Genomic DNA, 25,482 nt, shown 5'->3' on the forward strand with positions numbered 1-25,482 from the left:
CACACACACACACACACACACACACACACACACACACACACACACACACACACACTCATCCCTACTCTCAACCCAGCACTCAGTCTTCGCTCAGACGGATGGTTTCTAAGGCAGCGTTACCGAAATCAGCTTCAGCAATGAGTTGGTTTCATCTATAGGGGGCGACGTGTAGATTCACTGTAATAGTTACTGTATTAGTATGGCGCCCCCCTATGATCATCACGAGTACTGCACCCACTTTTGATCATACTTTTTTGTTGCATGAATGATTGCAATATTTGTTTCTCTCTTTGGATGCTTAACCCCCCCTCTATTCCCCAGATGACACCAGTAGCAGCAGTAAGCAGTGTGGTGGTGGGGGGGTCGATGGGCTCCCAGGGGTCAGAGTCTCTGTACCTGTATGACAGCCAGGACTGGGTGATCTCTCCCATCTGCTCCCCTGAAGAGGAGCCCTGCCCCACCGCCATCTCCCCCATGCTGGCCGAGGAGACCTTCAGATACATGAGTGAGTCACCGTCGTGTGTGTCCGTGTGTGTCCGTGTGTGGTTGTTAAGGCTGGGAGGTATACGTACACCAGGTTATTTGGAAATACCCACGGGATGGTTTTCATATACCCTCAATACCGTTGAAACTATTTATTTGAAGTTTTTCAATTCATTTTAATATGTTGTAGCAAATGTACGTAAATACCTGCAGTCAATTGGTGCAATACGTTAGGAGATTTCACCTGTCACGTTATTTAAAAAGCTTACCGTAGTTCCCCAGAACAGCAGCCAGTCAGGTGTTGGTTGTAAAGAGCACAACGGGACAAAGCTGGTGAGTCCATAACGTTGTGCGATGCTCATGTGGTGATGGAAGTTAGTTGTGTGCAATTCACTACTAAATGTTTGCCATCAGATATCTTGTAACTGTCTAGGATGTGCTTTACTCTCCAGCTGGGTATTTGGTTACTTGTTAGTTAGCTGAGTAAGTGTCTGAATTAATAAGGAGACGGGCTGTTGGCTTTCTGACGTGTTTGAGAAGTCAGAGCTCTAGAGAAGGGATCCGTACAGCTGCCACTTTATTTCCCCACTAGTGTTTTTTCATCCTCTGTTCTTCTCCCCTCTGCTCCATGTACACAGGCTGCTCTCCCCTCTGCTCCATGTACACAGGCTGCTCTTCCCTCTGCTCCATGTACACAGGCTGCTCTCCCCTCTGCTCCATGTACACTGGCTGCTCTCCCCCTCTGCTCCATGTACACAGGCTGCTCTCCCCTCTGCTCCATGTACACAGGCTGCTCTCCCCTCTGCTCCATGTACACAGGCTGCTCTCCCCTCTGCTCCATGTACACAGGCTGCTCTTCCCTCTGCTCCATGTACACAGGCTGCTCTCCCCTCTGCTCCATGTACACAGGCTGCTCTCCCCTCTGCTCCATGTACACAGGCTGCTCTCCCCTCTGCTCCATGTACACAGGCTGCTCTCCCCTCTGCTCCATGTACACAGGCTGCTCTCCCCTCTGCTCCATGTACACAGGCTGCTCTCCCCTCTGCTCCATGTACACAGGCTGCTCTCCTCTCTGCTCCATGTACACAGGCTGCTCTCCTCTCTGCTCCATGTACACAGGCTGCTCTCCCCTCTGCTCCATGTACACAGGCTGCTCTCTCCTCTGCTCCATGTACACAGGCTGCTCTTCCCTCTGCTCCATGTACACAGGCTGCTCTCCCCTCTGCTCCATGTACACAGGCTGCTCTCCCCTCTGCTCCATGTACACAGGCTGCTCTCCCCTCTGCTCCATGTACACAGGCTGCTCTCCCCTCTGCTCCATGTACACAGGCTGCTCTCCCCTCTGCTCCATGTACACAGGCTGCTCTCCCCCTCTGCTCCATGTACACAGGCTGCTCTCCCCTCTGCTCCATGTACACAGGCTGCTCTCCCCTCTGCTCCATGTACACAGGCTGCTCTCTCCTCTGCTCCATGTACACAGGCTGCTCTCCCCTCTGCTCCATGTACACAGGCTGCTCTCCCCTCTGCTCCATGTACACAGGCTGCTCTCCCCTCTGCTCCATGTACACAGGCTGCTCTCCCCTCTGCTCCATGTACACAGGCTGCTCTCCCCTCTGCTCCATGTACACAGGCTGCTCTCCCCTCTGCTCCATGTACACAGGCTGCTCTCCCCTCTGCTCCATGTACACAGGCTGCTCGCCCCTCTGCTCCATGTACACTGGCTGCTCTCCCCTCTGCTCCATGTACACAGGCTGCTCTCCCCTCTGCTCCATGTACACAGGCTGCTCTCCCCTCTGCTCCATGTACACAGGCTGCTCTCCCTTCTCCCCTCTGCTCCATGTACACAGGCTGCTCTCCCCTCTGCTCCATGTACACAGGCTGCTCTCTCCTCTGCTCCATGTACACAGGCTGCTCTTCCCTCTGCTCCATGTACACAGGCTGCTCTCCCCTCTGCTCCATGTACACAGGCTGCTCTCCCCTCTGCTCCATGTACACAGGCTGCTCTCCCCTCTGCTCCATGTACACAGGCTGCTCTCCCCTCTGCTCCATGTACACAGGCTGCTCTCCCCTCTGCTCCATGTACACAGGCTGCTCTCCCCCTCTGCTCCATGTACACAGGCTGCTCTCCCCTCTGCTCCATGTACACAGGCTGCTCTCCCCTCTGCTCCATGTACACAGGCTGCTCTCTCCTCTGCTCCATGTACACAGGCTGCTCTCCCCTCTGCTCCATGTACACAGGCTGCTCTCCCCTCTGCTCCATGTACACAGGCTGCTCTCCCCTCTGCTCCATGTACACAGGCTGCTCTCCCCTCTGCTCCATGTACACAGGCTGCTCTCCCCTCTGCTCCATGTACACAGGCTGCTCTCCCCTCTGCTCCATGTACACAGGCTGCTCTCCCCTCTGCTCCATGTACACAGGCTGCTCGCCCCTCTGCTCCATGTACACTGGCTGCTCTCCCCTCTGCTCCATGTACACAGGCTGCTCTCCCCTCTGCTCCATGTACACAGGCTGCTCTCCCCTCTGCTCCATGTACACAGGCTGCTCTCCCTTCTCCCCTCTGCTCCATGTACACAGGCTGCTCTCCCCTCTGCTCCATGTACACAGGCTGCTCTCCCCTCTGCTCCATGTACACAGGCTGCTCTCCCCCTCTGCTCCATGTACACAGGCTGCTCTCCCCCTCTGCTCCATGTACACAGGCTGCTCTCCCTTCTCCCCTCTGCTCCATGTACACAGGCTGCTCTCCCCTCTGCTCCATGTACACAGGCTGCTCTCCCCTCTGCTCCATGTACACAGGCTGCTCTCCCTTCTCCCCTCTGCTCCATGTACACAGGCTGCTCTTCCCTCTGCTCCATGTACACAGGCTGCTCTTCCCTCTGCTCCATGTACACAGGCTGCTCTCCCCTCTGCTCCATGTACACAGGCTGCTCTCCCCTCTGCTCCATGTACACAGGCTGCTCTCCCCTCTGCTCCATGTACACAGGCTGCTCTCCCCTCTGCTCCATGTACACAGGCTGCTCTCCCCTCTGCTCCATGTACACAGGCTGCTCTCCCCTCTGCTCCATGTACACAGGCTGCTCTCCCCTCTGCTCCATGTACACAGGCTGCTCTCCCCTCTGCTCCATGTACACAGGCTGCTCTCCCCTCTGCTCCATGTACACAGGCTGCTCTCCCCCTCTGCTCCATGTACACAGGCTGCTCTCCCCTCTGCTCCATGTACACAGGCTGCTCTCCCCTCTGCTCCATGTACACAGGCTGCTCTCCCCCTCTGCTCCATGTACACAGGCTGCTCTCCCCTCTGCTCCATGTACACAGGCTGCTCTTCCCTCTGCTCCATGTACACAGGCTGCTCTCCCCTCTGCTCCATGTACACAGGCTGCTCTCCCCTCTGCTCCATGTACACAGGCTGCTCTCCCCTCTGCTCCATGTACACAGGCTGCTCTCCCTTCTCCCCTCTGCTCCATGTACACAGGCTGCTCTCCCCTCTGCTCCATGTACACTGGCTGCTCTCCCCTCTGCTCCATGTACACAGGCTGCTCTCCCCTCTGCTCCATGTACACAGGCTGCTCTCCCCTCTGCTCCATGTACACAGGCTGCTCTCCCTTCTCCCCTCTGCTCCATGTACACAGGCTGCTCTCCCTTCTGCTCCATGTACACAGGCTGCTCTCCCCTCTGCTCCATGTACACAGGCTGCTCTCCCCTCTGCTCCATGTACACAGGCTGCTCTCCCCTCTGCTCCATGTACACAGGCTGCTCTCCCCTCTGCTCCATGTACACAGGCTGCTCTCCCCTCTGCTCCATGTACACTGGCTGCTCTCCCTTCTCCCCTCTGCTCCATGTACACAGGCTGCTCTCCCCTCTGCTCCATGTACACAGGCTGCTCTCCCCTCTGCTCCATGTACACAGGCTGCTCTCCCCTCTGCTCCATGTACACAGGCTGCTCTCCCCTCTGCTCCATGTACACAGGCTGCTCTCCCCTCTGCTCCATGTACACAGGCTGCTCTCCCCTCTGCTCCATGTACACAGGCTGCTCTCCCCTCTGCTCCATGTACACTGGCTGCTCTCCCCCTCTGCTCCATGTACACAGGCTGCTCTTCCCTCTGCTCCATGTACACAGGCTGCTCTCCCCTCTGCTCCATGTACACAGGCTGCTCTCCCCTCTGCTCCATGTACACAGGCTGCTCTTCCCTCTGCTCCATGTACACAGGCTGCTCTTCCCTCTGCTCCATGTACACAGGCTGCTCTTCCCTCTGCTCCATGTACACAGGCTGCTCTTCCCTCTGCTCCATGTACACAGGCTGCTCTCTCCTCTGCTCCATGTACACAGGCTGCTCTTCCCTCTGCTCCATGTACACAGGCTGCTCTTCCCTCTGCTCCATGTACACAGGCTGCTCTTCCCTCTGCTCCATGTACACAGGCTGCTCTTCCCTCTGCTCCATGTACACAGGCTGCTCTCCCCTCTGCTCCATGTACACAGGCTGCTCTTCCCTCTGCTCCATGTACACAGGCTGCTCTCCCCCTCTGCTCCATGTACACAGGCTGCTCTCCCCTCTGCTCCATGTACACAGGCTGCTCTCCCTTCTCCCCTCTGCTCCATGTACACAGGCTGCTCTCCCCTCTGCTCCATGTACACTGGCTGCTCTTCACTCTGCTCCATGTACACAGGCTGCTCTTCCCTCTGCTCCATGTACACAGGCTGCTCTTCCCTCTGCTCCATGTACACAGGCTGCTCTTCACTCTGCTCCATGTACACAGGCTGCTCTCCCCTCTGCTCCATGTACACAGGCTGCTCTTCCTTCAGACAAGCATGCATCACAACTTTCTCATTTTCTCTCGTTCAATGTAGCTTTTCAATGTCCACCTTCTGGTTACTAGTCCAACGCTCTAACCACTAGTCTACCCTGCCTACCCAATGTCCACCTTCTGGTTACTAGTCCAATGCTCTAACCACTAGTCTACCTGCCTACCCAATGTCCACCTTCTGGTTACTAGTCCAACGCTCTAACCACTAGTCTACCCTCCCTACCCAATGTCCACCTTCTGGTTACTAGTCCAACGCTCTAACCACTAGTCTACCCTGCCTACCCAATGTCCACCTTCTGGTTACTAGTCCAATGCTCTAACCACTAGTCTACCTGCCTACCCAATGTCCACCTTCCGGTTACTAGTCCAACGCTCTAACCACTAGTCTACCTGCCGCCCCAATGTCCACCTTCTGGTTACTAGTCTACCTGCCGCCCCAATGTCCACCTTCCGGTTACTAGTCTACCTGCTGCCCCAATGTCCACCTTCCGGTTACTAGTCCAACGCTCTAACCACTAGTCTACCTGCCGCCCCAATGTCCACCTTCTGGTTACTAGTCTACCTGCCGCCCCAATGTCCACCTTCCGGTTACTAGGCTATCCTGCCGCCCCAATGTCCACCTTCCGGTTACTAGTCTACCTGCTGCCCCAATGTCCACCTTCCGGTTACTGCTCTAACCACTAGTCTACCTGCCGCCCCAATGTCCACTCGCACCGAAAATGGCTACTAGCTGTACTTCTATAACTTTACGTGCTGAATTTGTCTTTGCATTTGGTTTGTGCATTTAGCTAAAAGCGTCTATGCGTCTTGTGTTCTATACTCGTAATTCTGTAAATCCTGGGATGGCAGAACGGTATGAATACCTGGATACTGTAAATCCTGGGATGGCAGAAGAACGGTATGAACACCTGGATACTGTAAATCCCGGGATGGCAGAAGAACGGTATGATCACCTGGATACTGTAAATTCTGGGATGGCAGAACGGTATGATCACCTGGATACTGTGAATTCTGGGATGGCAGAAGAACGGTATGAACACCTAGATACTGTAAATCCCGGGATGGCAGAAGAACGGTATGATCACCTGGATACTGTAAATTCTGGGATGGCAGAAGAACGGTATGAACACCTGGACACTGTAAATCCCGGGATGGCAGAAGAACGGTATGATCACCTGGATGCTGTAAATTCTGGGATGGCAGAACGGTATGATCACCTGGATACTGTGAATTCTGGGATGGCAGAAGAACGGTATGAACACCTGGATACTGTAAATCCCGGGATGGCAGAAGAACGGTATGATCACCTGGATACTGTAAATTCTGGGATGCCAGAAGAACGGTATGAACACCTGGATACTGTAAATCCCGGGATGGCAGAAGAACGGTATGATCACCTGGATACTGTAAATTCTGGGATGGCAGAACGGTATGATCACCTGGATACTGTAAATCCTGGGATGGCAGGAGAACGGTATGAACACCTGGATACTGTAAATCCTGGGGTGGCAGAAGAACGGTATGAACACCTGGATACTGTAAATTCTGGTATGGCAGAACGGTATGAACACCTGGATACTGTAAATCCTGGGGTGGCAGAAGAACGGTATGAACACCTGGATACTGTAAATCCCGGGGTGGCAGAACGGTATGAACACCTGGATACTGTAAATCCTGGGATGGCAGAAGAACGGTATGAACATCAAAGAATGGGATTCCTGTGTGACTTTCTAGGTACAGGGGTGGAATCTGTGTTTTGTATCTGTGGTAAAAGTACCTTGCTCTCATCACTTCCTGTTGTGTATTCATTGGTGTGACTGGCAGAGCAGTGTTCTATGATCTGGTGGGACTGACAGGGCAGTGATGGTGTTGATGGTGTGACTGACAGGACAGTGATGGTGTTGATGGTGTGACTGACAGGACAGTGATGGTGTGACTGACAGGGCAGTGATGGTGTTGATGGTGTGACTGACAGGGCAGTGATGGTGTGACTGACAGGACAGTGATGGTGTTGATGGTGTGACTGACAGGGCAGTGATGGTGTTGATGGTGTGACTGACAGGGCAGTGATGGTGTTGATGGTGGGACTGACAGGGCAGTGATGGTGTTGATGGGGGGACTGACAGGGCAGTGATGGTGTTGATGGGAGGACTGACAGGACAGTGATGGTGGGACTGACAGGGCAGTGATGGTGGGACTGACAGGACAGTGATGGTGTTGATGGTGTGACTGACAGGACAGTGATGGTGTTGATGGTGTGACTGACAGGACAGTGATGGTGTTGATGGTGTGACTGACAGGACAGTGATGGTGTTGATGGTGTGACTGACAGGGCAGTGATGGTGTTGATGGTGTGACTGACAGGGCAGTGATGGTGTTGATGGTGTGACTGACAGGACAGTGATGGTGTTGATGGTGTGACTGACAGGGCAGTGATGGTGTTGATGGTGTGACTGACAGGGCAGTGATGGTGTTGATGGTGGGACTGACAGGGCAGTGATGGTGTTGATGGGGGGACTGACAGGGCAGTGATGGTGTTGATGGGAGGACTGACAGGACAGTGATGGTGGGACTGACAGGGCAGTGATGGTGGGACTGACAGGGCAGTGATGGTGGGACTGACAGGGCAGTGATGGGGGGACTGACAGGACAGTGATGGTGGGACTGACAGGACAGTGATGGTGGGACTGACAGGACAGTGATGGTGTTGATGGTGTGACTGACAGGGCAGTGATGGTGTTGATGGTGGTACTGACAGGGCAGTGATGGTGTGACTGACAGGGCAGTGATGGTGTTGATGGTGTGACTGACAAGGCAGTGATGGTGTTGATGGTGTGACTGACAGGGCAGTGATGGTGTTGATGGTGTGACTGACAGGGCAGTGATGGTGTTGATGGGGAGACTGACAGGGCATTGATGGTGTTGATGGGGGGACTGACAGGGCAGTGATGGTGTTGATGGTAGGACTGACAGGGCAGTGATGGTGTTGATGGGGGGACTGACAGGGCAGTGATGGTGTTGATGGGGGGACTGACAGGGCAGTGATGGTGTTGATGGGGGGACTGACAGGGCAGTGATGGTGTTGATGGGGGGACTGACAGGGCAGTGATGGTGTTGATGGGGGGACTGACAGGGCAGTGATGGTGGGACTGACAGGGCAGTGATGGTGTGACTGACAGGGCAGTGATGGTGTGACTGACAGGGCAGTGATGGTGTGACTGACAGGACAGTGATGGTGGGACTGACAGGACAGTGATGGTGGGACTGACAGGACAGTGATGGTGGGACTGACAGGGCAGTGATGGTGTTTATGGTGGGACTGACAGGGCAGTGATGGTGTGACTGACAGGGCAGTGATGGCGGGACTGACAGGACAGTGTTATGTGGTGATCCAGTGTGACTGACAGGACATAGTTATGTGGTGATCCAGTGTGACTGACAGGACAGAGTTATGTGGTGATCCAGTGTGACTGACAGGACAGAGTTATGTGGTGATCCAGTGTGACTGACAGGACAGAGTTATGAGGTGATCCAGTGTGACTGACAGGACAGAGTTATGTGGTGATCCAGTGTGACTGACAGGACAGAGTTATGTGGTGATCCAGTGTGACTGACAGGACAGAGTTATGAGGTGATCCAGTGTGACTGACAGGACAGTGTTACGTGGTGATCTGGTGGGACTGACAGGACAGTCATGGTGTAGAGAGGGTACAGTTCTAATAAGAGCTCTGTGTCTGCTTCAGTGTCTCTGTCAAACACACACTGGACAGGCGTGCTTGGGTGAACGTGCTCATATGAACAGCTGTGTGTTTTACTCAGTGTAATAGTCAGGTGAATGTTTCTCCACATCCCCTTTTTCTTGATGTTTCTTCCATATGAGCGGCACAGAGACGTGTGTGTGCGCGTGCGCGTGTGTGCGTGTGTGTGCGGCCTCAGCGGCTGTCCCTGGCAAGGACAGAGGAATCCACTGATCTGGTCTTCTAAGTGCAGCTGAGTGTCGAGCCAGGATCCGGCAGCGTCACGGGAGACAGACGGCGAGGGGAAGGAGAGTAAAGGGTGAAACGGCCATGCTGGTCTTTAACATTCTCAATGAGAATGTTGCTGTGGAAGGTGATGATTTAGAAATGCTGGGCGTGCGTGTCGCTGGGCGTGCGTGTCGCTGGGCGTGCGTGTCGCTGGGCGTGCGTGTCGCTGGGCGTGTGAGTGCAGAACATGTTGATGTCTCCTAGGTCATAGAGCTGCAGGGTTCAGTTAGTCTGTGTGCGTGCATGTTAGTAAAATTTTGCAGCAGAGTCTCTATGTGTGTGGATGCACTCATAACTTTGCAGCAGAGTCTCTATGTGTGTGGATGCACTCATAACTTTGCAGCAGAGTCTCTATGTGTGTGGATGCACTCATAACTTTGCAGCAGAGTCTCTATGTGTGTGGATGCACTCATAACTTTGCAGCAGAGTCTCTATGTGTGTGGATGCACTCATAACTTTGCAGCAGAGTCTCTATGTGTGTGGATGCACTCATAACTTTGCAGCAGAGTCTCTATGTGTGTGGATGCACTCATAACTTTGCAGCAGAGTCTCTGTGTGTGTGGATGCACTCATAACTTTGCAGCAGACTCTCTGTGTGTGTGGATGCACTCATAACTTTGCAGCAGAGTCTCTATGTGTGTGGATGCACTCATAACTTTGCAGCAGAGTCTCTATGTGTGTGGATGCACTCATAACTTTGCAGCAGACTCTCTGTGTGTGTGGATGCACTCATAACTTTGCAGCAGAGTCTCTATGTGTGTGGATGCACTCATAACTTTGCAGCAGAGTCTCTATGTGTGTGGATGCACTCATAACTTTGCAGCAGAGTGTGTGTGTGGATGCACTCATAACTTTGCAGCAGAGTGTGTGTGTGGATGCACTCATAACTTTGCAGCAGAGTGTGTGTGTGGAGGCACTCAAAACTTTGCAGCAGAGTGTGTGTGTCGTAGCAGGCAGGAAATCATGTGTCCATGTAACTGTTTACATTGAAACGTGTGGTATGTGGTTACAAGTAGACAGTCTTTCAGGTACATCCCTACTCATTCTGGAACCCAGGCTGATCTGCTCCATACTGCAGTGATGTCATCTTCAGGTGCCAGTCAGTCTGGCAGTAGCAGAGAGCTGGCACAGTACTCTCTGGTTGTCATGTAATACACTCAGATCACATATCACCTTTGTCTTTGGATAATCAGTGAAGGGCATTGAACAACAGCAACGCTGTTATTGCGGATGTTATGGACTCTGAAAGAAGAGGAATTGTGTGTTTGTGTGTGTGTGTGTTGACGATGCGTGTGTGCGTGCTTTGACGGTGCGTGGGTGTGTGGACGGTGTGTGTTGGCGTTGGCATGTACTGTATGTATGCAATGCATCCTACTGGGACAGTAAAGGGGTACAGTAAGATTTAGGGGGTCAGACAGTTTCTCTTGGCACAGCCCACAGTGTACTGCCTGGAGGGTTGTTCAGTGGGGCGTTAAGCTCCTGTTCAGATAAGGGCCAGTGGGACATTTGCTCCACTTCTCTCTGAGGGTAAATGAAGACCGCCATGCAGTTACCAAATCAAATGTATTTATAAAGCCCTTCGTACATCAGCTGATATCTCAAAGTGTTGTATAGAAACCAAATCAAATGTATTTATATAGCCCTTCGTACATCAGCTGATATCTCAAAGTGCTGTACAGAAACCCAGCCTAAAACCCCAAACCGCAAGCAATGCAGGTGTAGAAGCACGGTGGCTAGGAAAAACTCCCTAGAAAGGCCAAAACCTAGGAAGAAACCTAGAGAGGAACCAGGCTATGTGGGGTGGCCAGTCCTCTTCTGGCTGTGCCGGGTGGAGATTATAACAGAACATGGCCAAGATGTTCAAATGTTCATAAATGACCAGCATGGTCGAATAATAATAAGGCAGAACAGTTGAAACTGGAGCAGCAACACAGTCAGGTGGAAGTTGAAACTGGAGCAGCAGCATGGCCAGGTGGACTGGGGACAGCAAGGAGTCATCATGTCAGGTAGTCCTGGGGCATGGTCCTAGGGCTCAGGTCAGTTGAAACTGGAACAGCAGCATGGCCAGGTGGACTGGGGACAGCAAGGAGTCATCATGTCAGGTAGTCCTGGAGCATGGTCCTAGGGCTCAGGTCCTCCGAGAGAGAGAAAGAAAGAAGGAGAGAATTAGAGAACGCACACTTAGATTCACACAGGACACCGAATAGGACAGGAGAAGTACTCCAGATATAACAAACTGACCCCAGCCCCCCGACACAAACTACCATTCTGTTCCACTGCCCTCTGGGATGCATCGTCCTTATAATCAATTTAGACTCATAAAAACAAGAACAAAACATTTATTCACTGTATTTATTATGTTTATTTGACATTGACCACATACAATGACAACTCACAAGAAATTGGATGCATTGTACTAGATTTGGATAATTCAGTACATACTCCCAAATTAATCCAAACAACATCTCAACACACTATACTGAAAAATGGGGAAAATAAATTTGAAAAAAGACAAACTAAAACAATATTCAACGGTAGATCAGATTTCAAGCATAATCCTCTGATTTAAGATGCTCCACAAATGAACCAATCATTGAACGGCACATTAGATATATTGCAGTCATGCTTGAGATTATAACATCATATTGATGCGGTTTCTGGTGTAATGTTAAACACCTATCCAGGTGTTGTGAAATTTGTTTTGCGACTCCTTGGCAGACCACCTGGAAGCGGCCCAATATTATCAGCACTTCTGCCTTATTGGACCCCAATTCAGTCAGTGTGATTGACAGGAGAGATGACCAATGGGGCTGAGTTTGGACCCTCAGAATTATCACAGGGGTTAAAAAATGGATATAGTTTCTCAGTGAAGGTACAACCAGAGAAAGAGTAGATATGAGACATGTTTTCTACATCATAAAAGGAGATCTGACCCTCCTTGTAATCCACAAACACCCCCACCTTCTGGGGTTTCTGACTCAGGAAGAGGGGGATAGGGGGTGTGTCCTTGATCTCATACTTATTCTCACCCTTCATATACAGAGCCCAGAGTCCAGCATCTGGGCTTTTAACTTTTGGGCCCTTCCTGATGATGGACTCTCTGGCCACGCCTACCTGCCACTCAATCTTCCCTCTCACCTGAACCTCAAAGTAGAATCTCCCTGAGGAGAAGCCCTCCTTTCCCAAGACCGATAGATGCATATCAAACCGCTTTGGGAGGTCAGGGAGAATCTGCCCTTTGTCTCCATAGCTCACTTGTTTCCTGTTCTCAGACACAATGAGATTGGGATGTGCTGTATCAGGATCCAGAGTCACATCCACTGACCACTGCCGTATCATCTTCAGCTCAGCATTACACAACTTCTCCATCTCATTATGAAGCATCTCCTCCAGCTGAGAAAGAGCTTTCCTCACAGTTCCTACATGCAGATCCCTGTGAACACTGATCTCAGACCAGCCCTTGACTGGGGATGGGGAGTTCTGGTGGAGGGGGTCCAGCTCAGTGCCTGTCCTCAGCAGCTCAGTGATTTCCTGCTCCAGTTCTTCAATGAGCCCTTCAGCCTGCCTCTCAGCTGCTTTCTGCTTCTCCTCAACCACCTCAATAACCTCACCCTGACTTCTCTCAATGGAGCGCACCAGAGCAGTGAAGACCTCCACACTTCCTGCTATCTCTCTCTCTGCATCTCTCTGGCTGAGCTCTACTGAGAGTTTGATCTCCTTAACCTTCAGCAGTCGCTCCTGGATCATCTGCTGCACTTGTGCTACTTCTCCAGGCTTGGAAGAGGACTCCTCTCTGTCTCTGACCTTCATCCTCTTAAAATGATCTGCAACTTCTCTGAGCGTTGTGTTGGTTTTTAGGTCCGGTCTTGTATTGAATGTGTCCTTACACAGTGGACACTGGCACAGGGCAGTGGTGTTCCAGTATTCCCTGATACAGACCTTGCAGAAGTTGTGTCCACATGGAATAGAGACTGGATCAGTGAACACATCCAGACAGACAGAGCACAGGAACTGCTCTTCAGACAGGACAGTGCTGGAGGTGGACATTTCTGAAACCTAATAGAAGACCACAGAGTTAGAAATGTAGCTGTCTTCATTTTAGAGTTTTACTCCCCCCTGCTGTACTGGAGTGTTTGTTCAGGAACATGATTTATTGGTTGATCCCTTCCACTGGCTTGGATGGAATCCTGTGATCCCTCCCTAACCCAGAACAAGTCCCACCCACTAGACTACTTTAAAATGCTACATGCCGTCACAGGCATTTGTACAGTGGCAAGAAAAAGTATATGAACCCTTTGGAATTACCTGGATTTCTAAATAAATTGGTCATACAATTTGATCTGATCTTCATCTAAGTCACAACAATAGACACACACAGTCTTCTTAAACTAATAACACACTTGTGTTTTCATGTCTTTTATTGAACACACTGTGTAAACATTCACAATGTAGGATGGAAAAATGAAATGAACCCTTGAATTTAATAACAGGTTGACCCTTCTTTGGCAGCAATAACCCCAACCAAACCTTTTCTGTTGCGCATTAGACCTGCACAACAGTCAGGAGGAATTTTGGACCATTCATCTTCACAAAACTATTTCAGTTCAACAATATTCTTAGGATGTCTGGTGTGAACCGCTCTCGAGGTCATGCCACAGCATTTTAAATTGTTTTGATTTCAGGACTGACTGGGACACTCCAGAAGGTGCATATTCTTCTGTTGAAGCTATTCTGTTGTTGATTTACTTTTGTGTTTTTGTTGTGGTGCATCACCCAGCTTCTGATGAGCTTCAATTGGAGGACAGATAACATTACATTCTCCTGCAAAATGTCTTGATAAACTTGGGAATTAATTTTTCTGTCTGATGGCAAGCTGTCCAGGCCCTGAGGCAGCAAAGCAGCCCCAAACCATGATGCTGCCTCCACCATACTTTACAGTTGGGATGAGGTTTTGATGTTGGTGTGCTGTGCCTTTTTTTCTCCACACATAGTGTTGTGTGTTCCTTCCAAACAACTCAACTTTAGTTTAATCTGTCCACAGAATATTTTGCCAGAAGCGCTGTGGAACATCCAGATGCTCTTTTGCGAACTTCAGATGCAATGTTTTTTTCGGGCAGTGGCTTCTTCCGTGGTGTCCTCCCATGCACACTATTCTTGTCTAGTGTTTTACGTATCGTAGACTCGTCAACAGAGATGTTAGCATGTTCCAGAGATTTCTGTAAGTCTTTAGCTGACACTCTAGGATTCTTCTTAACCTCATTGAGTATTCTGCTCTGCGCTTTTCTCTTGCAGTCATCTTTGCAGGACGGACTCTCCTGTAGCAACAGTGCTGAACTTTCTCCACTTCTAGACAATTTGTCTTACTGCGGACTGATGAACATCAAGGCTTTTAGAGAACCCTTTCCAGCTTTTGGAACCCTTTCCACTTTTGGAACCCTTTCCAGCTTTGTGCAGGTCAACAATTCTTAAGTCTTCTGAGATCGCTTCTGTTCGAGACATGGTTCACATCAGGCAATGCTTCTTGTGAATAGCAAACTCAAATTTTGCAGATTTTTTTTTTTTATAGGGCAGGGCAGCTCTAACCAACATCTTCAATCTCATCTCATTGATTGGACTCCAGGTTAGCTGACTCCTGACTCCAATTATCTTTTGGAGATGTCATTAGCCTAGGGGTTCACATACTTTTTCCAACCTACACTGTGAAGGTTTAAATTATGTATTCAATATAGACAATCATTTGTGTGTTATTAGTTTAAGCACACTGTGTTGTCTGTTGTTGTGACTAAGATGAAGATCAGATAAGATTGGATGACTAATTTATGCAGAAATCCAGGTCATTCCAAAGGGTTCACATACTTTTTCTTGCCATTGTATCTGTAAATAATCTGAGTTTTCCCCCTTTCCATCTGTGGAGGAACCATATCTATAAAATGACTTCCTTGAATGAGTCAGCGTTGGATAGAAATTCACTATTTGAATGCTAAATATATCTTTAGATGCTAAGACGAGTGTATGTAGTTCTACCCATACAATATTTATTCACAGTGTTCCACAGACAGACGATACTTTTAATCCAGAGTAGGTCGAGACCAGAGATCCAGGAAGTGTGTTTTGTTGACCTACTCTTGTATATTATGGAACACATTTAGTATTTACATGTGGAGAAGTAGCTTTAAAAACGTATTTGTAACATTGTCAATTATCAGATTTTAGTCTGAATTTAACAAAGATCACAGACAGAACAATACTTATTAAAATAATAATCCCCAATGTCCAGGTTAATATTTGTGTTTCTGTACGTACCTGGGTGTGTTTCCTGCTCCTCGTTGCTCTACACAGTCCACCTTCTGTCAAGAGGGGAGAGTTATGCACTTGTACTTTCACTTTAGCAAAAAGGTATCTCTCAACTCCTCCCTGTTCTGGACAGAACTTAACTGTTGCACTTTCTCTGCTTGGCTTAGTTTAGTTTATTTGACAATGAATTTTGTTTTGGTAAAGGAAAACTAGCTGTTTGTGTGTTCAAGTCATGTATAAATTTATCAGAGCCCAGTGTTGGTCCAGTGAACATGTCTGTTTCTTCATGTGTCAGATGGCACCAGGGCCTGTATGTATTTTAAACCCTAGGTGGAGGGAGGTGGAGGGAGGTGGAGGGAGGTGGAGGGAGGTAGAGGGAGGTAGAGGAAACTCAGATTAATCTGAGGTAGAGGGTCTCAGATTACTACAATGCACTGCTGCAGTAACCCCTCTGTTCCACTGCCCTCTGGGCAGTTTTGAAAAGTAACTTTCAACGTACTTGTAAATGTCAATTCTCTCACATATACCAGATGTTTTAACCAAAGGAAGAACAACCATTTAATCTATATAACCAGTGTCCAGGTTCATATTTTTATTTCTTTACTTACCTGTTTCTCCTCTTGACAGAAGATGGACTGTTTCGTGGTGTTTAGAGCAACTAGGAGATAGTTTTAAAGTAGATTAATACATTTTTTATTTAACTATTCAAGTGTGTTAAGAACAAATTCTTATTTACAATGACGGCCTACCAAAAGGCAAAAGGCCTCCTGCGACGACGAAACACACTCACGACAAGAGAGACAACACTACATAAAGAGAGACCTAAGACAACATGGCAAGGCAGCAACACATGACAACAACATGGTATCAACACAACATGATAGCAGCACAAAACATGGTACAAACATTATTGGGCACAGACAACAGCACAAAGGGCAAGAAGGTAGAGACAACAACACATCACACAAAGCAGCCACAACTGTCAGTAAGAGTCCATGATTGAGTCTTTCAATGAAGAGATTGAGATAAAACTGTCCAGTTTGAGTGTTTGTTGCAGCTCGATCCAGTCGCTAGCTGCAGTGAACTGAAAAGAGGAGCGACCCAGGGATGTGTGTGCTTTGGGGACCTTTAACAGAATGTGACTGGCAGAACGGGTGTTGTATGTGGAGGATGAGGGCTGCAGTAGATATCTCAGATATGGGGGGTGAGGCCTAAGAGGGTTTTATAAATAAGCATCAACCAGTGGGTCTTGCGACAGGTATACAGAGATGACCAGTTTACAGAGGAGTGTAGAGTGCAGTGATTTGTAGCCTAGTGGTTTGAGCGTTGGGCCAGTAACCTAAAGGTTTCTAGTTCGAAACCCTGAGCCGACAAGGTAAAAATCTGTCGTTCTGCCCCTGAACAAGGCAGTTAACCCACTGTTCCTAGGTCGTCATTGTAAATAAGAATTTGTTCTTAACTGACTTGCCTAGTTAAATAAAGGTAAATAAAAATGAATAAGGAACATTGGTGGCAAATCTGATGGCCGAATGGTAAAGAACATCTAGCTGCTCAAGAGAGCACCATTACCTGCTGATCTATACATTACGTCTCCGTAATCTAGCATGAGTAGGACGGTCATCTGAATCACAGTTAGTTTGGCAGCTGGGGTGAAAGAGGAGCAATTTACGATTTAACTTTAAAACCTCTTAGCGCACGGATCCCACTAGCACGATCAAGTTCGACAACATCCGGTAAAATTACAGAGCGCCAAATTCAAAATAAAAAATCGTAGTATGAAACGTTCATGAAAATTCAAGTGTCTTACATGGTCCAAAAGCTTAGAATATTGGTAACTAAACTGTGTTGTCAGATTTCAAAAAGGATTTACGGCGAAAGCATAGCGTTCGATTGTCTGAGGACAACGCCTCACATTAACATATTTTCCAAACCAGCACAGGAATCACAAAATCAGAAATAGCGATAAAATATATCACTTACTTATGAAGACCTTCCTCTGTTTGCAATCCAAAAGGTCCCAGCTACACATTGAATGGTTGTTTTATTTAATAAAATCCTTCTTTATATCCCAAAAGCGCTGTTTATTTGGCACCATTTGAATTCAATAATCCACTCTTTCAACATGCATACAAAGGATTCCAAAAAGTTACCGGCAAAGTTCGTCCAAACAAGTCAAACAATGTTTTTTTTATTAATCCTCAGGTTGTCTAATATCTAAATAAATGATATTTCATATGGAGATTACTATGTTCAATAGCAAAGGAAAAGAACGAAGAGCACGCCCTCGTTCACACACGCAAAAAGACTACTTTTTCCTTGGCTCTCATCTTGGAAAGACTACAAATACTACTTCATTTTTTAAAAAAACAAGCCTAAACCTTGTATAAAGACTGACATCTAGTGGAAGCCATAGGAACTGCAATCTGGGAGGCGGAAATTGGATCTTCCAATGGCATTGCATTGGAAGTTATTGGGAGCTCCAAAAAAGAAAAATCCAGAAGGATTTTCCTCGGGTTTTCGCCTGCCATATCAGTTCTGTTATACTCAGACATTATTTTAATTGTTTTTAGAAACTTCATTGTGTTTTCTATCCAATTATATGCATATCCTAGCTTCTGAGTAACAGGCAGTTTACTTTGGGCACGTCAGACAGGCGGAACTTAAGGAAACTAGACCGTGCACTGAGAGGTTAACCTGCAGCTTCGATATGTGCTGAGAGAAGGACAGTGTACCATACATGTACTTACCTCAAGCTCTAAGCCCTCAGAGGTAGTAATTACACTTGTGGGGAGAGGGACATTCTTCTTACCAAACCACATAACCTTTTTCTGAACACCTCCAAAACAAAGGTCAAGGGTAGAGAAAGCTTGTTCGACACTGACACGGAACCCAAACTGGCTGCGCTCGTGCACCATCGTGCACAATTATTATTATTATTATATATTTTTTTTTACACCAAATGCGATCACGACACGCAGGTTAAAATATCAAAACAAACTCTGAACCAATGACATTATTTGGGGACAGGTCAAAAAGCATTACACATTTGTCAATTTAGCTAGTTAGCTTGCACTTGCTATCTAATTTGTCCTATTTAGCTAGCTTGCTGTTGCTAGCTAATTTGTCCTGGGATATAAACATTAGGTTGTTATTTTACCTGAAATGCACAAGGTCCTCTACTCCGACAATTAATCCACACAGCGGTCAACTGAATCGTTTCTAGTCAACTCTCCTCCTTCCAGACCTTTTCATCGTTTAACTTATATGGTGATTGGCTTCTAAACTTTCATAGTATTACCACGACAACCGGCAACAGTTCTTCTTTCAATCACCCACGTGGGTATAACCAATGAGGAGATAGCATGTGGGTACCTGCATCTATAAACCAATGAGAAGATATGAGAGGCAGGACTTGCAGCGTGATCGGCATAGGAAATAGAAAGGACTTTTATTTTAGCCCTTGGCAACGCAGATGCTTTTTGGCGCAATAACATAGACTCCTACATTTATTTTGCAACGCTCGCGCCTGCGATGTGGTCAGCCTATAAGAAAGGTTTGTCGAGCATTTAACACAACCCGGTGAGGGGCCAGTTGAGTATAAGACTGTATCTATCATCTGCATATAAATGGTTGAGAGAGCTTCCTACTGCCTGAGCTATGTAGTTGATGTAAATTGAGAAGAGCGTGGGACCTAGGATTGAGCCTTGGGGTACTCCCTTGGTGACAGGCAGTGGCTGAGACAGTAGATTTTCTGTTATGCAGTTGTGCTTTCACTTTAGTGAAATGTTATCTCTCAACTCATCCCTGTTCTGCCCAGAATTTAACTCTTGTACTTTTCTCTGTCCTTGGCTTAGTTTAGTTTTTTGACCATTTTAATTTTGTCTAGGTAAGGTTAAACTCGGTGTGTGTGTGTGTGTGTGTGTGTATATGCTCGCAACATTAGTGTGTGTCTGTGCATCTTTTGGAGTCATGTATAAAATATCAGAGCCCAGTGTTGGTCCACTGAATGTGTTTGTTCCTTCCTGATTTCCAGAAGGCACCAGGGCCTCTGTGTATTTTTAACCCTAAGTGCTGAGGTAGAGGGTTGGGAGGAGGAGGGGGGGAGCCAGATCTAGAGGTCAGTGTGGGTCTCAGATTACTACAATGCACTGCTGCAGTAACCCCTCTGTTCCACTGCCCTCTAGGATGCATCGTCCTTATAAACAATTTAGACTCAAAAACAAGAACACATTTATTCACTGTATTTATTATGTTTATGTGACATTGACCACATACAATGAAAACTCACAAGAAATGGATGCATTGTACTAGATTTGGATAATTCAGGACATACTCCCAAATTAATCCAAACAACGTCTCAACACACCATACTGAAAAATGGGGAAAATAAATTTGAAAAAAGACAAACTAAAACAATATTCAACGGTAGATCAGATTTCAAGCATAATCCTCTGATTTAAAAGATGCTCTACAAATGAACCAATCATTAGATATATTGCAGTCATGCTTGAGATTATAACATCATATTGATGCGGTTTCTGTCGTAATGTTAAACACCTGTCCAGGTGTTGTGAAATTTGTTTTGCGACTCCTTGGCAGACCACCTGGAAGCGGCCCAATATTATCAGCACTTCTGCCCTATTGGACCCCAATTCAGTCAATGTGATTGACAGGAGAGATGACCAATGGGGCTGAGTTTGGACCCTCAGAATTATTACAGGGGTTCAAGTATGGATATAGCTTCTCAGTGAAGGTACAACCAGTGAAAGAATAGATATGAGACATGTTTTCTACATCATAAAAGGAGATCTGACCCTCCTTGTAATCCACAAACACCCCCACCTTCTGGGGTTTCTGACTCAGGAAGAGGGGGATAGGGGGTGTGTCCTTGATCTCATACTTATTCTCACCCTTCATATACAGAGCCCAGAGTCTAGCATCTGGGCTTTTAACTTTTGGGCCCTTCCTGATGATGGACTCTCTGGCCACGCCTACCTGCCACTCAATCTTCCCTCTCACCTGAACCTCAAAGTAGAATCTCCCTGAGGAGAAGCCCTCCTTTCCCAAGACCGATAGATACATATCAAACCGCTTTGGGAGGTCAGGGAGAATCTGCCCTTTGTCTCCAAAGCTCACTTGTTTCCTGTTCTCAGACACAATGAGCTTGGGATGTGCTGTATCAGGATCCAGAGTCACATCCACTGACCACTGCCGTATCATCTTCAGCTCAGCATTACACAACTTCTCCATCTCATTATGAAGCATCTCCTCCAGCTGAGACCGAGCTCTCCTCACAGTTCCTACATGCAGATCCCTGTGAACACTGATCTCAGACCAGTCCTTGATTGGGGATGGGGAGTTCTGGTGGAGGTGGTCCAGCTCAGTGCCTCTCCTCAGCAGCTCAGTGATTTCCTGCTCCAGTTCTTCAATGAGCCCTTCAGCCTTCCTCTCAGCTGCTTTCTGCTTCTCCTCAACCTCCTCAATAACCTCACCCTGACTTCTCTCAATGGAGCGCACCAGAGCAGTGAAGACCTCCACACTTCCTGCTATCTCTCTCTCTGCATCTCTCTGGCTGAGCTCTACTGAGAGTTTGATCTCCTTAACCTTCAGCAGTCGCTCCTGGATCATCTGCTGCACTTGTGCTACTTCTCCAGGCTTGGAAGAGGACTCCTCTCTGTCTCTGACCTTCATCCTCTTAAAATGATCTGCAACTTCTCTGAGCGTTGTGTTGGTTTTTAGGTCCGGTCTTGTATTGAATGTGTCCTTACACAGTGGACACTGGCACAGGGCAGTGGTGTTCCAGTATTCCCTGATACAGACCTTGCAGAAGTTGTGTCCACATGGAATAGAGACTGGATCAGTGAACACATCCAGACAGACAGAGCACAGGAACTGCTCTTCAGACAGGACAGTGCTGGAGGTGGACATTTCTGAAACCTAATAGAAGACCACAGAGGTAGAAATGTAGCTGTCTTCATTTTAGAGTTTTACTGCCCCCTGCTGTACTGGAGTGTCTGTTCAGGAATATGATTTATTGGTTGATCCCTTCCATTGGCTTGGATGGAATCCTGTGATCCCTCCCTAACCCAGAACAAGTCCCACCGACTAGACTACTTTAAAAGGCTGCATGCCATCACAGGTTTTTGTCTCTGTGTGAACAATCTTGTTTTCCCCATTCTATCTGTGGAGCAACCAGTTCTATAAAATGACTTCCTTGAATGAGTCAGTGTTGGAAGGTATCTTTAGAAAGTTAAACAAGAGTGTATATAGCTCTACCAAAATAATATTGATTCAGTGTTCCACAGACATCATGATTTTACCCAGAGTACTGTAGATAGAGAAACGATATCCAGAAGATGTATAATTTGTTCTACCTTTGTATATTATGGAGCACATGCCCTAAATGTCTTTACATTTGGAGAAGTGACTTTCAATGTACTTGTAACATTGTCAATTCTCACATTTTTACCTGATTGTTTTACAATGATCAAAGAAAGAACAGCTGAGAAACACAAAGTAATGTGATTTTTGAGTAAAATGATCACCAGTGTCCATATTAATCTCTTTCTCTACTTACCTGGGTGTGTTTTTCCTCTTTGTCTTGAGAGAAGGTTGACTGTGTATCTGTGTGTAGAGTGATTTGGAGCAGGAGAGTTATGCAGTTTCACTTTAGCTAAATGTTATCACTCAACTCCTCCCTGTTCTGCACACAACTTAGTCAATCACGGACTACAAAACGAAAACCAGCCCAGTCACAGACACCAATGTCTTGCTCCCAGACAAACTAAACAACTTCTTTGCTCGCTTTGAGGACAATACAGTGCCACTGACACGGCCCGCTACCAAAACCTGCGGGCTCTCCTTCACCGCAACCAACGTGAGTAAAACATTTAAACGTGTTAACCCTCGCCAGGGCTGCAGGCCCAGACGGCATCCCAGCCGCGCCCTCAGAGCATGCGCAGACCAGCTGGCTGGTGTGTTTACGGACATATTCAATCAGTCCCTATCTTGGTCTGCTGTTCCCACATGCTTCAAGAGGGCCACCATTGTTCCTGTACCCAAGCAGGCAAATATTACTGAACTAAATGACTTTTGTCCTGTAGCACTCACTTCTGTCATCATGAAGTGCTTTGAGAGACTAGTCAAGGATCATATCACCTCCACCCTACCTGACACCTAGACCCACTCCAATTTACTTACCGCCCCAATAGGTCCACAGACGACGCAATCGCAACCACACTGCACACTGCCCTAACCCATCTGGACAAGAGGAATACCTATGTGAGAATGCTGTTCATCGACTACAGCTCAGCATTTAACACCGTAGTACCCACCAAACTCGTCATTAAGCTCGAGACCCTGGGTCTTGACCCCGCCCTGTGCAACTGGGTTCTGGACTTTCTGACGGGCTGCCCCCAGGTGGTGAGGGTAGGAAACAACATCTTCACCCCGCTGATCCTCAACATTGGGGCCCCATAAGGGTGCGTTCTCAGCCCTCTCCTGTACTCCCTGTTCACCCATGACTGCGTGACCACACACGCCTCCAACTCAATCATCATGTTTGCAGACGACACTACAGTGGTAGGCTTGATTACCAACATCAACGAGACGGCCTACAGGGAGGAGGTGAGGGCCCTCGGAGTGTGGTGTCAGGAAAATAACCTCACACTCCACGTCAACAAAACTAAGGACATGGTCGTGGACTTCAGGAAACAGCAGAGGGCGCACCCCCTTATCCACATCGACGGGACAGTAGTGGAGAAGGTGGAAAGTTTTAAGTTCCTCGGCGTATACATCACGGACAAACTGAAATGGTCCACCCACACAGACAGCATGGTGAAGAAGGCGCAACTTCAGGAGGCTGAAGAAATTAGCTTGTCACCAAAAGCACTCACAAACTTTTACAGATGCACAATCGAGAGCATCCTGTCGGGCTGTATCACCTCCTGGTACGGCAACTGCTCCGCCCACAACCATAAGGCTCTCCAGAGGGTAGTGAGGTCTGCACAACGCATCACCGGGGGCAAACTACCTGCCCTCCAGGACACCTACACCACCCGATGCTACAGGAAGGCCAAAAAGATCATCAAGGACAACAACCACCCGAGCCACTGCCTGTTCACCCTGCTATCATCCAGAAGGCGAGGTCAGTACAGGTGCATCAAAGCAGGGGCCGAGAGACTGAAAAACAGCTTCTAACTCAAAGGCCATCAGACTGTTAAACAGCATCACTAACATTGAGTGGCTGCTGCCAACATACTGACTCAATCTCTAGCCACTTTAATAATTAAAGATTGGATGTAATACATGTATCACTAGTCACTTAACACTGCCACTTTATGTAATGTTTACATACCCTACATTACTCATGTCATATGTATATACTGTACTCTATACCATCTACTGCATCTTGCTTATGCTGAACGGCCATCGCTCATCCATATATTTATATGTACATATTCTTATTCATTCCTTTACACTTGTGTGTATAAGGTAGTTTACTTGTTAGATATTACTGCACGGTCAGAACTAGAAGCACAAGCATTTTGCTACTCGCATTAACATCTGCTAACCATGTGTATGTGACCAATAACATTTGATTTGACTTAACTGTTTCACATTCTCTGTGCTTGGTTTAGTTTATTTGTCCATTTAAAGTTGTACAGGTAAGTGAAAACTAGCTGTGTGTGTGTGTGTGCACGTTTGGTGTGTGCGTGCGTGTTTTCGAGTTGTGTATAATTGTATCAGAGTCCAGTGAAGGTGTTCGTTCCTTCTTGTGTCTCAAATGAAACCAGGGCCTGTGTGTGTGTTTAACCCTGGCTTCTGGAGGGAGGGGCCACATCTAGAGGTCAGTGTGGGCCTCAGAAGCCACTGCTGCAGTCACCCCTCTGTTCCACTGTCCTCTGGGAAGCTTAACCTTCTACCTCCAACAGGATGCTAATCTCCTTTTTTACTAAACATTTAGGCTGTATGTTTATTAGTATTTTATTGAACCAAACAAACATATTTATTATGTTTATTTGACAGGGTTCAGGTACGATTAAAAGATAAATTGCACAAGAAATTCGATGCATCCTGCTAAATTGATCTAAATTCAGTACAACCTACTCCCAAATGAACCCGAACAAGGTCCCAACACTGAATGAGAAAAAGAAATGGGAACGAAGTCAGACTAACTTTAACAATATTCTACTGTAGATCAGATTTCAAGCATTATCCTCTGATTTTAACACCAAAACCATATCAAACATCATGGTCTAAACAGGCTGCAAAGAAGTCATGCTGCACAAATGACCCAATCTTGAGATACATTGCAGTCATGCTTCATATTATAATATCTTATTGATGTGGTTTCTGACATGATGTTAAACACCTGTCCAGGTGTTGTGAAATTTGGTTTGTGACTCCTTGGCAGACCCTCTGGAACATGCCCCATTATTATTAACAACACTCTTTACAATTGGATGTGTTACTCTAATTGTTATTTGCTCCATCAGATTATCATCTGTTGCCTTATTGGACACCAATTCAGTCAGTGTGATTGGCAGGAGAGATGACCAATGGGGCTGAGTTTGGACCCTCATTATCACGGGTTCAAGTATGGATATAGTTTCTCAGTGAAGGTACAACCAGTGAAACAGTAGATATGGGACCTGTTTTCTACATCATAAAAGGAGATCTTAAGTTTGTTTTGGTAAAGGCATTGTGTGTGTGTTCGAGTCATGTATAAATGTATCATATCCCAGTGTTGGTCCAGTGAACATGAACATCTGTTCCTTCCTGTGTCTCAAATGGCACCAGGGCCTGTATGTATTTTTAACCCTTGGTGCTGGGAGGTAGAGGGAGGTGCTGGGAGGTAGAGGGAGGTGCTGGGAGGTA

General features: G+C 47.5%; 3 protein-coding genes across 5 annotated transcripts in view; 1 reads left to right on the plus strand and 2 right to left on the minus strand.

The window, feature by feature from the left end:
- LOC109876968 (trafficking kinesin-binding protein 2) overlaps positions 1-25,482 on the plus strand; it is a 75,327-nt gene that overhangs the window by 9,001 nt on the left and 40,844 nt on the right. For all 3 annotated transcript variants that reach the window (XM_031817416.1, XM_031817415.1, XM_031817417.1), the window contains exon 3: positions 322-505. In XM_031817416.1, coding sequence (XP_031673276.1) covers positions 322-505 — 184 coding nt within the window. The remainder of the gene's footprint in view (positions 1-321; positions 506-25,482) is intronic.
- On the minus strand, positions 9,205-15,665 carry LOC116364192 (E3 ubiquitin-protein ligase TRIM21-like). The gene is made up of 2 exons (XM_031817419.1): positions 15,613-15,665; positions 9,205-13,365 (listed from the first exon to the last, which is right to left on the minus strand). Exon 2 carries the CDS (start codon positions 13,354-13,356, stop codon positions 12,082-12,084), a length of 1,275 nt encoding a protein of 424 aa, XP_031673279.1. The 5' UTR covers positions 13,357-13,365; positions 15,613-15,665; the 3' UTR covers positions 9,205-12,081.
- On the minus strand, positions 16,807-22,251 carry LOC109885846 (E3 ubiquitin-protein ligase TRIM39-like). Its single transcript, XM_020477639.2, has 2 exons — positions 22,181-22,251; positions 16,807-21,540 (listed from the first exon to the last, which is right to left on the minus strand). The coding sequence occupies exon 2, from the start codon at positions 21,529-21,531 to the stop codon at positions 20,257-20,259; it is 1,275 nt and encodes a 424-aa protein (XP_020333228.1). The 5' UTR covers positions 21,532-21,540; positions 22,181-22,251; the 3' UTR covers positions 16,807-20,256.

This window comes from Oncorhynchus kisutch, unplaced genomic scaffold, assembly GCF_002021735.2.
Source record: "Oncorhynchus kisutch isolate 150728-3 unplaced genomic scaffold, Okis_V2 scaffold1020, whole genome shotgun sequence".
Lineage (NCBI taxonomy): Eukaryota > Metazoa > Chordata > Actinopteri > Salmoniformes > Salmonidae > Oncorhynchus > Oncorhynchus kisutch.